At 46.2% G+C, this 16,560-nt stretch overlaps 1 protein-coding gene across 1 annotated transcript; it reads right to left on the reverse strand.

Annotated features, from left to right (window-relative positions):
* Nucleotides 1–1,272: 1,272 nt before the first annotated feature.
* Nucleotides 1,273–3,474, reverse strand: LOC125537348 (O-methyltransferase ZRP4). Its single transcript, XM_048700657.2, has 2 exons — nt 2,573–3,474; nt 1,273–2,433 (listed from the first exon to the last, which is right to left on the reverse strand). The coding sequence occupies exons 1-2, from the start codon at nt 3,359–3,361 to the stop codon at nt 2,134–2,136; spliced, it is 1,089 nt and encodes a 362-aa protein (XP_048556614.2). The 5' UTR covers nt 3,362–3,474; the 3' UTR covers nt 1,273–2,133.
* Between the last annotated feature and the right edge of the window lie 13,086 nt (nt 3,475–16,560).

The raw sequence follows: 16,560 nt of genomic DNA on the forward strand, positions 1-16,560 counted from the left end.
AACCTAGGTCACTATTATTAGATCAGTGACATTACTATGCTTTCAACTTATGCTCGTACATGGAATCAGGTGCATCATTTAAGGAGGACACAATATCTGAGGTCACAAAGAAACAAAGTCATTGAGCAAGTTCTGAGTGAATTACATGCTTTCAGTTATTGCCTATGTTCTTTTGGTGTTTCACCACCATTTTGGAAGATAAATGTGACAATAGGAGCATATCACCAGAAGCTCCATAATTATACTTTCCACCCCAACAAACCTTGTATCATTTGAAGTTGGTTCAGTAAACATAATGATCGTTTTGGTGAAAGGTGTCAAGATGTTAAAGGCCTTGTGAGAATTTAGGAAGCTCTTCAATAACTCTGAGTTGACTTCTTACTCCCCAAGGAAACCATGGAAATGCCGAGTAATTTTTGACCGCTTTCACCCCCGGTGGGTGGGGGGTATCCCTAGTTATACCCCGCCCCCAATCAAGGTATTGAGTGTACCTTACCACCGCTGCTCTTGTGAGTTCATCCATATTACTTATGAGCCTATGGTTCCCACAACTCGTGATATATGGTTCTAACTATTTTGTGTTTAGTAGTACTTGTTTGTGGTTTTGGGATTATATAGACATCCAGCCGAATTTCTTGTAGCTTCAGATCTCCTTACCCAACACATTCGTCGCATCCAACCTTGGCAGGTTAATGTTTGCTACTACCGCTGCCTACAACTAGTTACCCTCCCTGTTTTGATCATACGGCGTGAAGATCGGGCCACATTTGGAATTAACTCATCCATCGGGTTCATGCCCATCACATCTTGGCATCAGAGCTTTCATTGACACGATAGGATTTGTTTTCCTTGTTTATCTTTCTACCAACCCTCTAAATATAGTGTTTTTTAATACTCCCTCCGTCCCAAAATGTAAGACGCTTTTTAACACTATCATAGTATCAAAAAATGTCTTACATTTCGAGACGGAGGGAGTACTTTCTGCCCCGTCCTAGAGCCCTAAAGGCGGAACAAAAGATCCGAGCCTTTGTTTGGTGTTGAAACTTGTTGTTTGCATTTCTTGCTTGGTCTTTCATCTACTGACCTTTTTTTAACTTTGCATCAATTTCATCTTCATAGTTGCTTTGAGATCTGGTCGTTGTGTTTAGGAATAAAATAAATAAATAAGTAAAAAAGGAATCAGAGAAAGAAACAAAGTGTTATGCAAGTTAGATCCAATAGTTTCAGCTTCATATAGTTTTTAGAATTTCATGTATGTAGTGTACTTCTCAGTTGTGGTTCAAAGATCAATGCTTATTTATAAATATTTTTTTGATATGGATCAACTTGATTTCATTATGAGCCCTCGTGTATTATCCCATCGAGCTCTACCAAAAACTAGAGCTAGTTATTTTGACCATTCAATCACTTTAACACATCCGAGACATCTGCGATCTGATGTGAGCTCGATGAGCAAGAGGTGAGGGCATGTGATACCATAATGTCACCTTTCCTACCATCAGCCCGACTCACATGCATGGTACGATCTACACAAAGTTTGCATCAAAAGAATCATGGTGAAGGAAACTTCATGGCAACACGTGCAGTGACAGAGCTACCGAAAACTGGTTGGGCAGGCCAAGGCGGGCCAAGCCCAAGGTAAACACATACTCTCTCTATTTCTTTTTAGTCTGCATATAAGATTTAATCAAAGTCAAGCTTTGTCAACTTTGACTAAGTTTATAGAAAAATGTATCAAGATTCACAATATGAAATCAAGATTGTTAGATGCATCATGAAATTAATTTTCATAACATATAGGTTTAGTATTGTAGATGTTGATATTTTTTTCAATAAAATTGGTCAAACTTTACAAAGTTTGACTTTGATTAAATCTTATATGCAGACTAAAAAAACGAAAGGGGTACTTTCTGTCTCAAAAGGCTCAGTTTTACTTATATTCTTGTGTATTTCTGAGAAGGCAACAATTTAGACATCCCACAGTGAGGGTATCATAGCATATTTTTATTAGCCGAGAAGCACACACTCCTTTCCAGAACACAACACCAAGAGCTAGAAATTAATATGGCGACCACACTTACTAGGAGTCTGGCACTCCAGAAAAACGTACTTCACCAATCAAAGACCAGATGTTCACAGGTAAACCTCGATGATCGATCTCACACCCAAAACGGGCGTGATTTTGTAGTCGCTGAATCCCGCCTCAAAGATGATCTTCTTCCACTCATGCTCATCTCGCTCGATACCATTGACGAACATGATGAAAAGGTCGAACATGACTTGTGTCTCTTTGTGCTTCTGGTCCCGTGACCCTGCACCAACCACCATGTCGACAATTATCACCTTCCCTCCCACGTCTTTTAGCGCAATGGCTTTCTTGCAATTTTTCAGTATCTTGATGCAGTCCTCGTCACCCCAATCATGCATGACCCACTGAAACAATTGAAGGTGGTGACCCCAATCGTTAGTTGACAACATGCTAACTTTATAGCTATATATATCTTTCCCAAAATGGACATTGTGATCGTATAGACTAATGGAGTACCAACATTGAGTTCACTACTTGACGCACCTTGAGGAAGACAGCATGGGCCGACGGAACGCTCTCAAACATGTCGCCGGCGATGAACTCCACGTCGGTACCGCTCGGAGCCTCGGCAACGACGTGGGCAAGGTCCATCACGCTGCACTTCACGTGCGGGAACGCCTTCGAGATGGCCTGTGCCGCTCCACCGTGCCCCCCGGCAACGTCGACCAGGGAGCCTATCCCCTGGAAGACGTCCCCACACTCCCTGATGGCGATGTCCATGAGGAAGCTGCTGTCGGAGACCATGCCGTCGTTGACGATTGCGTTGTACGCAGGGTCCTCGTTGGCCAGCTCCCAGAAGGTCTTGCCATGCTTCACCTTGAAGAGGTCCGGCTCCGGCAGCTCGTTCTGGAACCAAGTCCCGAGGTCGGAGAACGGGGAGACGATGATGGGGTGCAGGAGCATCTTCGTGACGTGGACCATGTTCGCTGAGGCCGAGCCGACGAGGAGACGGGACGCCGGCGTCAGCGCGTAGACGGCCTCGCCTTCAACGCCGCCGTCCCCGGAGTGTTCTACTCCGAAGACGCCTGAGACGGTGAGCACACGCATGAGGCGGCGCAGGCAGGAGATCTTGGACGGGTGGAGCGTGGCCGTGGCGGCAATCTGGGAGAGGGTGGCGGCGCCGCCTTGGCGGTGGATGGCGTCGGCGATGCCGAGTTCCAGGGCGGACTTGAGCGCCATGGACTTGACATAGCCGAGGGTGTGATGCCAGAGCTCGAGCTGGGCATCGAGAAGGCCCTGGTCGAGGATGTGCTGCTCCCGGGCGACCGCCATTGCTACACTGTTCTTGATCAGATGTGGCCTTTTTTATGGGTGGAATGAGAAGAGAAGAGAACACTCTGTCTATTTATAGACGGGGATCTGGTTTGCACAGTAGCTTCAAGTGATCACAGGACTTCCCGTAATGGTGCTTGTGTTGTGTCTGTTGATCTCACGTTGCCTGTACAGGTGCGTCGGTGCGACCTCAAATGTCGCACCGATGTTGTCGATCCAACGTTGTGTTGTGTTGTGTCTGTCAACTCGTGCCACATGCTTACTCCGATGTCGGTGATCCAAGATCGTGAAAGTTGAGGAGCTCGTGCGCCGATGTTGTCGATCCAACGTTGAATGAGATTCTCGCCTCTAGAGTTGAGCTCCGAATAACAGTTTCAACAACAGAACAATGCACATGTGTTAACATTGGTCAAGGTCAGAAAATCAGTTTTTTTTTGGACGCAGCTGGTAAGTCGATGATGTAGACAACCGTGATTTGCGTAGTAAATCTCCGTTCCAGAGAGGAAAATATCGGAGAGAGCCTGTAGAACTCTCAAGTTTCGAAGTTGAAGAACACAAATCTGACACATTACCCGACAAAACCGAGGCTAGCCAACCTTTGCCGGTCAGAACTAGAACCGAAGAACCAAGAGGCACAATCATGTTGTCTGCTCCGCAGGACATCACCACCGAGACAAAACTTCAGGAAAAAAAGTCAGGCCCGGAGAACAGATCTCGAGATACCCCATCTTTCACATGCTTTCCGGTGATACAAAGAAACATCACCGGAATGAGGCGAGGCAAGAGACCTTATTCCATGCCAATAGTGACACCATCATCTCGCCACAGTTGAACGGAAACAAGCCCTAAATATATTCCTAACCCTACCATAACGGGACCAAAGCCCTAGGGTCCTCACTCCCTCCCGCCGTACATGCGGAGGGAGAGGGATTCGTGGCACAAAGTGGCTTTTTAAGAAATATTTGTTAGAATGTGCTCATATGAGATCTATTACGGAAGACCTCGTCGCGAGGACACATTGCTGAAATTTGATTTTTGAGTTGTCCAAGTACTTTTGAAAGTAATTTATTTTTAAAATTTTAGAATAGCTTTGCATGAGATTGATGATCTCTATTTTGTCTGTGAGTATGATTATATTCTGATTTGGTGGTACGCTACTTACTAGGAACGTGCTCATGTGTCTCCCTGCCGAAAGAAAAGGTGCACAAGGCTGTAGCAGCATTTGGGAGATTCCTTTTTTGCGAAAAAAAAAGTATTCAGATCTCTTATAAAACTTCATCAGAAGTACAAAATGCATCCTGAACTTAATAAAAATTACACTAAGATACTTAGACCACCAAACGACAAACACTACCATTAGAAAGAGCCATCGACGTGCCGTTGTCGCTGCTCTGCTACCAGAGCCGGTCTGATTTTGTCGATGACAGTCGAAAAGTTTTAGTGCACGTGCCTTTAAGGACCAGCATTTGGGACATTGATTATATAGAACAATGCACATAGGAATTGCTACTTCCCAGGAACAGTTGCTCTAGCTCCCAAGCATTGCGAAGGAAATTGCCGAATACATGGTGCTTCCAGTGCCTGCGGCCAATCCGGTCTTCGTTTGAGTGTCTATAGGTCTCCCCGATATATGTTTTCTCTTAATCAGCGATGGTTGTTGTTTGGGTGTGTTAGTCTTTTGGAGCCTTAACACAACGATTTTCTGGCTGTCTACTATAACAAGGTTTGTTCGGCTTCAAAGAGGGTGGGTCGATGACGGCGGCGCGCTTTTTGCTCGCTCCAGTGTTTGTAGTCGTCATAGGATGGTCTACAAGCATCGATGTAACTTCTTTTACTTCTGATGTTCTTTGTACTGTCACGATGCTTGAGGAATAGATTGGAAGTATTTTCCTCCAAAAAAATGGCAGTGGCCAAATCAAGACACAATCGGCAAAAACTGAGCTCATGTTCAGCATGGGGCGCCCGAGGGCTATGTCTGAGTTTGAAAACTTTTTTTGTCATGATTAGCCCGCAGGATTTCTTCTCTTATGTGTATAGATTTTTTTTTGAACCCCTTTTTAGGAATGTCATCATGGCTTACTTTATTGATCTCAAATAACACTTACATCGTTTATGACAGAGATAAGGATAAATCAGGGGGCTCATCGACCCAATTACAAGAAATCTTACTCTCAAAACTAAATCTAGCAATCTCATGAGCAGTACAATTTGCTTTGCATAGACAGTGCTTGAAATGGACGTTCCCAATCTCCACAATAAGATCTATTCAATCCACGTAAATTGCCGCAGCTCCTATCCACCGTGAGTTTGTTCCTGTGCATGCACTAACAACTTCCAAAGAGTCTAATTTTGTGATGATCTGATGTATGCCGAGCGATGCTGCGAAAATAAGACCGTGCTTCATAGCAAGAGCTTACGTAGTGGTAGCGTCTGAAAGAACAGGAACCGGCAATGAAATCTCCATTTGCATCCCGGATGGCAGCCCCTGCAGCTCCCTCTCCTTCATCTCCATGATATGACTCATCAACATTTAATTTGAACATATCACTCGTAGGCTTCCACCATGGTGTGACCTCCCTCACCATGTGATTCTGATTTGCTTTTACAAAATTTGTAGCACATTTATATAGTAATATAAAAAGATCCAAAGAGACAGATTCAATTAATCTCGGTCATCAAATTATGTCAATCAAACGACCTAGATTGCTCCAGTGGTGAGCTTTCAATATGTTGAGCGTGCGATTGATATCATATCAAATATCAACATCTATATTAATCTCATAATTAACACATAATCGATATCCTACCTAATATCAACATGCAGTTAATTTTCTCCCTAATATCAACGTGCATTGTACATGCTCATTTACTAGTTTCTATAATGGACATCTTTCAATTCTTTCAATTTGTGATGGGCGGAAAGCTTTTACCATAAGTTGCCTGCCTGCGAACCCATCATAAATATCATCAGGCGGTCGCAATCACCTCAGCTACACCCACTAGCCGCAGTTTTTGGTACTGATCAACAGAAGTATCACGCTTTCAAGTACCATTGATCCTGATCTTGTTGCTACAGATGGGTTTGGTACAAGAACAGTCTGGCAACAAATCAATCATGGCCCGACCACAAATCAATCAAGGCCCCACCGCGATCATTACAAATCTCAACAGAAAATTTACTTCTACCTAACCTGGATACTAGCCGATTCTTGGCAAATCCTTATTCGTCCCTCTTGCAACGGGCGCAGATATACCTCGCTTAACGTGTGCAACTGCATTTCATTTTCATTTGTTTGGATTATTTTTACTTTTGTTTATATTTTGAAAATATTCTTTTTAATCAATTTTAAAAATGTTATATATATATATATATATATATATATATATATATATTCAAATGTTCAGTGTTACTATCCATCACCCAGGGTGCAGAATAAGTTATTCTTCACCCATTGGTCCCGGTTCATCCCACCAACCGGGACCAAAAGGTCTAAATGAACCGGGACCAATGGCCCACGTGGCCCGGCCGGCCCCCTGGGCTCACGAACCGGGACCAATGCCCCCATTGGTCCCGGTTCTGGACTGAACCGGGACTAATGGGGTTACCCGGCCTGGACCAAAGCCCCCTTTTCTACTAGTGGGCCGAGGGCTATGTCTGAGTTTGAAAACTTTTTTTGTCATGATTAGCCCGCAGGATTTCTTCTCTTATGTGTATAGATTTTTTTTGAACCCTTTTTTAGGAATGTCATCATGGCTTACTTTATTGATCTCAAATAACACTTACATCGTTTATGAGAGATAAGGATAAATCAGGGGGCTCATCGACCCAATTACAAGAAATCTTACTCTCAAAACTAAATCTAGCAATCTCATGAGCAGTACAATTTTCTTTGCATAGACAGTGCTTGAAATGGACGTTCCCAATCTCCACAATAAGATCTATTCAATCCGCGTAAATTGCCGCAGCTCCTATCCACCTAGCGTCTGAAAGAACAGGAACCGGCAATGAAATCTCCATTTGCATCCCGGATGGCAGCCCCTGCAGCTCCCTCTCCTTCATCTCCATGATATGACTCATCAACATTTAATTTGAACATATCACTCGTAGGCTTCCACCATGGTGTGACCTCCCTCACCATGTGATTCTGATTTGCTTTTACAAAATTTGTAGCACATTTATATAGTAATATAAAAAGATCCAAAGAGACAGATTCAATTAATCTCGGCCATCAAATTATGTCAATCAAACGACCTAGATTGCTCCAGTGGTGAGCTTTCAATATGTTGAGCGTGCGATTGATATCATATCAAATATCAACATCTATATTAATCTCATAATTAACACATAATCGATATCCTACCTAATATCAGCGTGCAGTTAATTTTCTCCCTAATATCAACGTGCATTGTACGTGTTCATTTACTAGTTTCTATAATGGACATCTTTCAATTCTTTCAATTTGTGATGGGCGGAAAGCTTTTACCATAAGTTGCCTGCCTGCGAACCCATCATAAATATCATCAGGCGGTCGCAATCACCTCAGCTACACCCACTAGCCGCAGTTTTTGGTACTGATCAACAGAAGTATCATGCTTTCAAGTATCATTGATCCTGATCTTGTTGCTATAGATGGGTTTGGTACAAGAACAGTCTGGCAACAAATCAATCATGGCCCGACCACAAATCAATCAAGGCCCCACTGCGATCATTACAAATCTCAACAGAAAATTTACTTCTACCTAACCTGGATACTAGCCGATTCTTGGCAAATCCTTATTCGTCCCTCTTGCAACGGGCGCAGATGTACCTCGCTTAACATGTGCAACTGCATTTCATTTTCATTTGTTTGGATTATTTTTACTTTTGTTTATATTTTGAAAATATTCTTTTTAATCAATTTTAAAAATGTTATATATATATATATTCAAATGTTCAGTGTTACTATCCATCACCCAGGGTGCAGAATAAGTTATTCTTCACCCATTGGTCCCGGTTCATCCCACCAACCGGGACCAAAAGGTCTAGATGAACCGGGACCAATGGCCCACGTGGCCCGGCCGGCCCCCTGGGCTCACGAACCGGGACCAATGCCCCCATTGGTCCCGCTTCTGGACTGAACCGGGACTAATGGGGTTACCCGGCCTTGACCAAAGCCCCCTTTTCTACTAGTGGGCCGAGGGCTATGTCTGAGTTTGAAAACTTTTTTTGTCATGATTAGCCCGCAGGATTTCTTCTCTTATGTGTATAGATTTTTTTTGAACCCTTTTTTAGGAATGTCATCATGGCTTACTTTATTGATCTCAAATAACACTTACATCGTTTATGAGAGAGATAAGGATAAATCAGGGGGCAGATATGGTTGACTAGAGGGGGGGTGAATAGGCAACTACCAATTTTTAGCTTTTCTTTACCAAATTAAACTTTGCGTCAAAGTAGGTTGTCTAGATGTGCAACTAGGTGAGCAACCTATATGATGCAATAACAACAAGCATACAAGCAATCAAGGGTAGAAACACTAAAGATCTTGCACAAGTAAAGGTAAGAGATAACCAAGAGTGGATCCGGTGAAGACGAGGATGTGTTACCGAAGTTCCTTCCTTTTGAGGGGAAGTACGTCTCCGTTGGAGCGGTGTGGAGGCACAATGCTCCCCAAGAAGCCACTAGGGCCACCGTATTCTCCTCACGCCCTCACACAATGCGAGATGCCGTGATTCCACTATTGGTGCCCTTGAAGGCGGCGACCGAACCTTTACAAACAAGGTTGGGGCAGTCTCCACAACTTAATCGGAGGCTCCCAACAAGACCACGAAGCTTCACCACAATGGAATATGGCTCCGAGGTGACCTCAACCGTCTAGGGTGCTCAAACACCCAAGAGTAACAAGATCCGCTAGGGATGAGTGGGGGAATCGAAAATCCCTTGGTGGAAGTGTAGATCGGAGCCTTCTCAACCACTCCCGAGCAAATCAACAAATTTGATTGGCTAGAGAGATAGATCGGGCGGAAATGAAGCTTGGAGTATTTAATGGAGCTTGAGCAATAAATGGAGCTTGTGGGAGGAAGAGGTAGGTGAGAAGGAAGAAGGGGACTCCCTTTTATAGTGGGGGCAACAATCCCGTTGCCCCCCCACCAACCAGCCCCACACAGGGCGGTACTACCGCTGAGAGGGGGCGGTACTACCGCCAGGACAGCGGTACTGCCGCCCCAGCCAGCGGTACTGCCGCGCTGAGGAGACTAGTAGGGAACAGATCCAACTGCGGTACTACCGCGGTGGTAGGGCGGTACTACCGCTCCAGGAACGGTACTACCGCCACTACAACCGTGACTAGTGCCGCAAAACCCGACACGAGAAAAAGACCTATCGAATCGAGGCGGTAGGAGCCAAACTGCCCAACGATACTACGGCAGTGGGGTCAAGGGCGGTAGTATCGCTGTGGAGCGATACTGCCGCTTGTGACCCTTCGGCCGTAGTACCGCAGGCAGTGCGGTACTACCGCTGGAGAGAGAGAGAGAGGGAGAAGGGATCTCTCAAAGAAGCTGAGGACCAGGCGGAGGTGCCAGGCCCCCAGCGGTACTACTGCTGTGGAGCCACGGCGGTACTACCGCTGCGAAGCGGTACTGCCGCTTGTGGCTTCTCACCGGTACTACCGCTGGGTGCGCGGTACTGCTGCTTAGACCCAGACAGAACAAGGAAGAGAGGAGAGATCTCTTCAATGGACAGGAAAAGCTCGGAGGGTGAGAAGCTGATGTGTACGTGATGATTCCACCCATGCAAAACCCCAGCAGACCCTCTCTTGATAGTACGGTGCCCTCTACGCAACTAGTCCACCGAGAAAGAAACGAAAGAGCTACACCGTCTTGAAATACACTCCGAGGGGAAGAAAGCGTCTCGTGCCAGGGAAGAATCTATGAATAATTCAAAGCACAGGATTAGTCCGCAAACATGTTGTCATCAATCATCAAAACTACCTTGAGAGAGATATGCCGTAACAATCTCCCCCTTTTTGGTGGATTGATGACAACTAGGGATTTGCGCAAGGAAAAGAAATGAAACGAAGAAAACTAAGAACTACAAAATATAGACGGGCTCCCCCAGAATGTGTGCACCTAGAGATGGCACGACACACACATTCGAATCAACACACCTCCTATATTTTATAGTCCAACAATACTAAGCACAATATATATGAGAGAAGAGAGTAAACAGGACAAGCATGCATCTCACAATAAACTACAGTACTCTGAAATGACATAAGTAATAAGGTAGCGATAGGGAGCATATGTCTTACACCATATGACTAGGACTTAGGTCTCACACCAAACCAAACCAAAGAAGGAACACACAAGAAAACACAAGACGACTCAAAGCACGACACAAGAAGCAAATCCCTACACTCTCTCCCGCTTTGGCAGCGAAACACCAAAAAGGGCATAGAGTGACACTACGACTCCAGGTGATGGGAGGAGGAAGATCTCGAACATCACATCTCTGCATCTTCGTCGTGGGTCGAAAACTGCTCGGCATCGGAGTCAGTCCAGTGGCAATTCTGATGAATCCAGTCCTCCTCTTCAGTGATCTGACCCTCAGACCCACTGGCAACTGGTGCTCCCAACTGACGCATGATCTCCTTGTGGCGCATCCTGGCATGCTTCTCCGCCACATGAGTCATGTACTGACCATGGGACTCCATGCAGAAAAGCTTCTTCATCTTGCGCTTGAGCTTCTGTGCCCATGATGGTTCTGCACTAGAATGGCCAAAGTCCTCCTCATGAGCATCAGTAGCAACCTCACCCTCGGTCCCCATGGCAGCAGCAGCAGCAGATGGGCCCCCTGTGGCAGCAGTAGCAGATGGACCCCCTGTGTGAGGCGCTGTCCAGTTGTCCTTCTTCCTTAGACGCTTGATCTCATGAGAAACCAAGTCTCCAGTCTCTAGCAGCACTCTGGGATAAGTCTGTGCCCAGGCCCTCTCAATGAGCCTCATGATGAAGGGACCATAGATAGGACACTTGCGCTCAGACACGGCAGATAGAAGTTCAGACCACATGACATGAGAGATATCCAGGCTCTCTCCAGTGCTTGCTTCCTTCTCATGCTGACAGAAAAGGAGCATGTCCACGAGGTAAGAGTGGACCATATCCAGATTCCCGATCCGAGGGAAGAGAGTCTCATGAAATATGCGATGAAGAATGTCCAGATACGGAGACAGCTCATAGGTCTTCTTCTTAGTTACAGGGTGAACCTTCACAGTGCAGTAGGGCCAAAGGGCTTGCTTGTGGGTGGATGTAGCATTGCGGTGAGGACGGAAACCGACAGGAGTCTCAAGCCCGGTATCCACCACATCAAGTAACTCCATGAAAGCCTTCCACTTGACAGAAAGCAGCTTGCCATTGGTCATCCATGTCAGAGTCCTGTCGACATCCGTCCCAAGGTGGACGGTGGCATAGAATTGAGCCACCAAATCCGCATCGAAATCCTTATTGAATTGCATGATCCTGAGAATGTTTAGCTGAGTGCACATCTGAAGAGCTTCGCCAAAGTACTCCGGATCCTTCTCCATAGCATTAGTGTCAATGGAGCGAACATCAACAAAAAGATTCTTCTTGGGCTTGATCACATCAAAGTAGATGGCAAACTGAAAACGGTTCCAGAACGGGCGGTTGACCAAAGTGGGTTCTTGGTCCAACGCATAGGGGTTGCGGCGACGCTTCTCCCAAAACTCCTTGTTGGTCATCTCAGTCACAGTCTTCCCTTTTGGCTTGTTGGCGGCTCGCTTCGATTGCTGAGGAGGTGGAGGAACACTTGCAGAAGCACTTGCTGGAGGCAGTTGGGTGCTCGAGGAACCACCGACAAGCTCTGAGGTGCGGTAGCGTTTTGATGTGGCACGCCCGGGGTTGATACGGCAACCTTGCTGCTCGGAACGGTCATCACCTGGAGCGAAACACAAGAACAACGCGAAACAACCAGAAAGAACGAGCATAAGCCAACAAACTCAACAAAAGGATCAAGGTAAGGCAGGAAAATGATGGAAATTGGCATTCAGCGGTAGTACCGTGACCTGCCCGCGGTAGTACCCCCCCCCCCCCCCCGAGCGGTAGTACCGCTCTAGGTCAAGTGGTAGGACCGCTCCAAGAGGAGTGGTAGTACTGCTTGAGGCGGAGAAACAGCAGTTTCATATAGCATGAGGCGGTGAAACATCGGGTTCTTACTACCGCAGTCAGATCCGGCACTACCGGCCTACCAAATTCAAAAATAATCCTACCAAACCCTAATCTAGATAGTCTAGTTGCCTTCTCCAACCAACTCAAGCCTAGATTTCGCCAAAAATCTAGAGATGCAACCACCATTGCCCCTAAGAAACAAGAACTAAAAGGAGACAAAACGAAAGAAAGAACGGGGTCAAACCGGCATCCATGGCAAGAGGACGAGGTGGGGATCGACTCCACCAAAGGAAATGGAGAGGGACGCCCCGAAGACAGAGATCCGCCAGAGCCCTCCCGTGGCGAGAGGAGGCTGGAGAGAGGAAGGGACAAGAGGGGCGAAGTGAATGGGTATGGGGGAGAAGAAACCTCCCCCTGCCCCGACTTAACCCCCTGGTCCCGTCCCTCAGCGGTAGTACCGCGCTAGGGGGCGGTAGTACCGCTTATAAGCGGTAGTACCGCGCACCACCAGCGGTAGTACCGCCCAGCACGCCATGGCAACTAAACAGACACGGCTTTAGCTCGACGAAACGACAAGAACGGCAAGAGAAGAAGAAACACACCAGCGAGAGACCAAGACACACCTCTTCAAAAGAGGGCGGTGGCCGAGGCCACCTATGTTTGAGTCAAAAGGTATGGCACCACGAAGATTTTAACCTTGGGCCCATGACCAAAACTCGTCTTTTAAGCACAAGTGCCATCAACAATGGCTAAAGTGAAAGACTTGATCAATTTATGCATAATGGGGGGAGGGAGAGTTCATTGAGAGAACAACACTCCCCCTATGTCCATGCCTACACTTAAACTAGACAACAAGTTGAGCGTGATAGGGTGTGCACGGTTCAAGCAACATTTCTCGAATCAATGATATTTAGTTCATGCCTTAACTCGGGAAATCTTGCTTCATCGAAGGGCTTCGTGAAAATATCTGTAAGGTTGTCATGAGTGTTGACATAGTTGAGCTCGATCTCTCCTCGCCTAATGTGATCCCGGATGAAGTGATACCGAATCTCAATATGCTTCGTCTTGAAGTGTTGCACTGGGTTGAGAGAAATCTTGATGGCACTTTCATTGTCACACCAAAGAGGCACTTTGTCACAAGTGACACCGTAATCCTTTAAAGTTTGCCTCATCCATAGAAGTTGTGCACAACAACTACCGGCGGCAACATACTCCGCCTCAGTGGACGAGAGAGACACACAACTTTGCTTTTTGGAAGACCAACTTACCAAAGAGCAACCAAGGAATTGGCACCCTCCGGAAGTGGACTTCCTATCCACTGTGTCTCCCGCCCAATCGGAATCCGAGTACCCTACAAGGTTGAAGTTTGATCCTCTTGGGTACCATAAGCCAAAGTTTGGGGTATGAGCCAAATATCGAAAGATTCGTTTGACCACCACAAAGTGACTTTCCTTAGGTGCGGCTTGAAACCGTGCACAAATTCCCACACTCAACATGATGTCCGGTCTAGATGCACAAAGGTAAAGCAAGGAACCAATCATGGAACGATATACCTTTTGATCCACCACTTTACCATTGGGATCTAAGTCAAGTTGGCACTTGGTGGGCATTGGAGTGGAGGCCGGCTTGACGTCACTTAGGTTGAATATCTTGAGCATGTCTTGGGTGTATTTGGATTGATTGATGAAGGTTCCTTCTCTTCTTTGCTTCACTTCGAACCCTAGAAAGAACTTCAACTCTCCCATGGAGGACATCTCGAACTTTGAGGTCATGAGAGCGGCAAATTCCTCATTGAAAGCTTTGTTAGGAGAACCAAAGATAATATCATAAACATACAATTGGCACACAAACAACTCCCCTTTGACGTTCTTAGTAAAAAGAGTGGGGTCGATTAGCCCAACTTCAAAACCACGGTCTTGTAACAACTCGGTAAGGTGGTCATACCACGCACATGGGGCTTGTTTAAGGCCATAGAGTGCCTTATCGAGTTGATACACATGATTGGGAAAGTAGGGATCCTCGAACCCGGGGGGTTGCTTGACGTAAACCAATCCATTAATGGGACCATTAATAAAAGCACTCGTCACATCCATTTGTTGTAACTTAAAGTTATGATGAGAAGCATATGCAATCAACATGCGAATGGATTCAAGACGAGCACCGGGAGCAAAGGTTTCACCGTAGTTGATACCCTCGACTTGGGAGTAGCCTTGTGCTACCAAACGAGCCTTGTTGCGAATGATAATCCCATGGGCATCTTGCTTGTTCTTGAATATCCACTTGGTTCCAATGACATTGTGGTTCCCCGTTGGCCTTGGCACCAATCTCCACACTTTGTTGCGCTCGAAGTTGTTGAGTTCTTCGTGCATGGCATTGAGCCAATCCGGATCTTCTAGCGCCTCATAGACCTTGTGGGGTTCCACACAAGAGACAAACGCGTGATGCTCACAATAATTTGCTAACTGTCTACGAGTGCTTACCCCCTTTCTTAAGCTTCCAAGCACATTCGTCATGAGATGATCCTTGGTGGAGATCTTGGAAGCAACCTTGGCGGCACGACGTTCTAATTCCTCCTTGGTGGTGAGTTGAGGAGCGGTTACTTGATCATCTTGAGCGCTGTCATGAGCTTGTTCTTGATCTTGAACTTGCTCGGGGGAGAGAACTTGACCTTGGGCATCACTTGGTGTGTCAACACCGTCTTGAGTATGATCTTGCCCTTGGTCTTGTTCATGAGGTTGAGGGCCTTCACTTTGTTCTTTGGAAGCGTGTGGGCCTTGGGTTGGTGGTGGCTCCACTAGAGTGGAGCATTGTCCTTCTCCTTCGGCCACAAGGGGTTCCTCAATGGGTAGGATGAAACCAACACCCATTCTTCTTATGGCTTGAGGAGGAATTTCATCACCTACATCACAAGTGCCACTTTGCTCCACATGGGAGCCGTTATTCTCATCAAACTCCACGTTACACGTCTCCTCAATAAGCCCCGTGGATTTATTGAGGACACGGTAAGCATGAGATTTTGTAGCATAACCAACAAATATGCCCTCATAAGCTCTAGCCTGAAATTTAGACAACCGAACACCTTTCTTGAGAATGAAACACTTACACCCGAATACCCGAAAGTACTTGAGGTTGGGCTTGTTACCGGTGAGTATCTCATATGGAGTCTTGTTCAAGCCCTTGCGGAGGTAGAGCCGATTGGATGCATGACACGCGGTGTTGATGGCTTCAGCCCAAAAGTTGTACGGAGACTTGAACTCCGCCATCATGGTCCTTGCCGCATCCATCAACGTCCGGTTCTTCCTCTCCGCAACACCGTTTTGTTGAGGGGTGTATGGTGCGGAATATTGATGCTTGATTCCCTCATCACTAAGAAATTCATCCAAGGTGTAGTTCTTGAACTCGGTGCCGTTGTCACTTCTTATTGTCAAGATCTTTGTGTTGTGTTGACGTTGTGCTTCATTTGCAAAGTTGATGACGGTTTGTTGGGTCTCGCTCTTCCTCTTGAAGAAATACACCCACGTGTACCTTGAGTAGTCATCTACAATCACCAAGCAATACTTCCTACCTCCAAGACTATCGAAGGATGGGGGCCCAAAAAGATCCATGTGAAGGAGCTCCAAGGGCCTCTTTGAATAAATGATAGTCGTGGGAGGGTGAGCCTTCTCATGTAGCTTTCCTTCGATACAGGCACTGCAAGCACGATCTTTAACAAAACTAACATTCGTTAGTCCACGGACATGGTCCCCCTTGAGGAGACTTTGCAAAGATCTCATATTGACATGGGCTAAACGGCGATGCCAAAGCCATCCCACATCAACTTTAGCTATTAGGCATGTCACGGTCTTAGTGGGTCGCTCCGAAAAGTTAATCACATATAGACCGTTCTCAACATGCCCAACAAAAGCTACTTTAAGAGTCTTGCTCCACAAGAGGGCCACGGTATCGATATCAAAGAAAGTGGCAAAGCCCATGATTGCAAGTTGACGAACGGAAAGTAAATTGTATGCAAGGGACTCAACAAGCATGACCTTCTCGATCGT

The sequence above is a fragment of the Triticum urartu genome, chromosome 1A (genome assembly GCF_056163025.1).
Source record: "Triticum urartu cultivar PI428250 chromosome 1A, HENAU_Tu73, whole genome shotgun sequence".
Taxonomy (NCBI): Eukaryota; Viridiplantae; Streptophyta; class Magnoliopsida; order Poales; family Poaceae; genus Triticum; species Triticum urartu.

Coding starts and splice junctions, on each gene's coding strand:
- LOC125537348 (XM_048700657.2), bottom strand. CDS start 3,361: ATGGCGGTCGCCCGGGAGCAGCACATCCTCGACCAGGGCCTTCTCGAT. Junction 2,434..2,572: donor CCCATGCTGTCTTCCTCAAG/GTGCGTCAAGTA, acceptor CAATTGTTTCAG/TGGGTCATGCATGATTGGGG.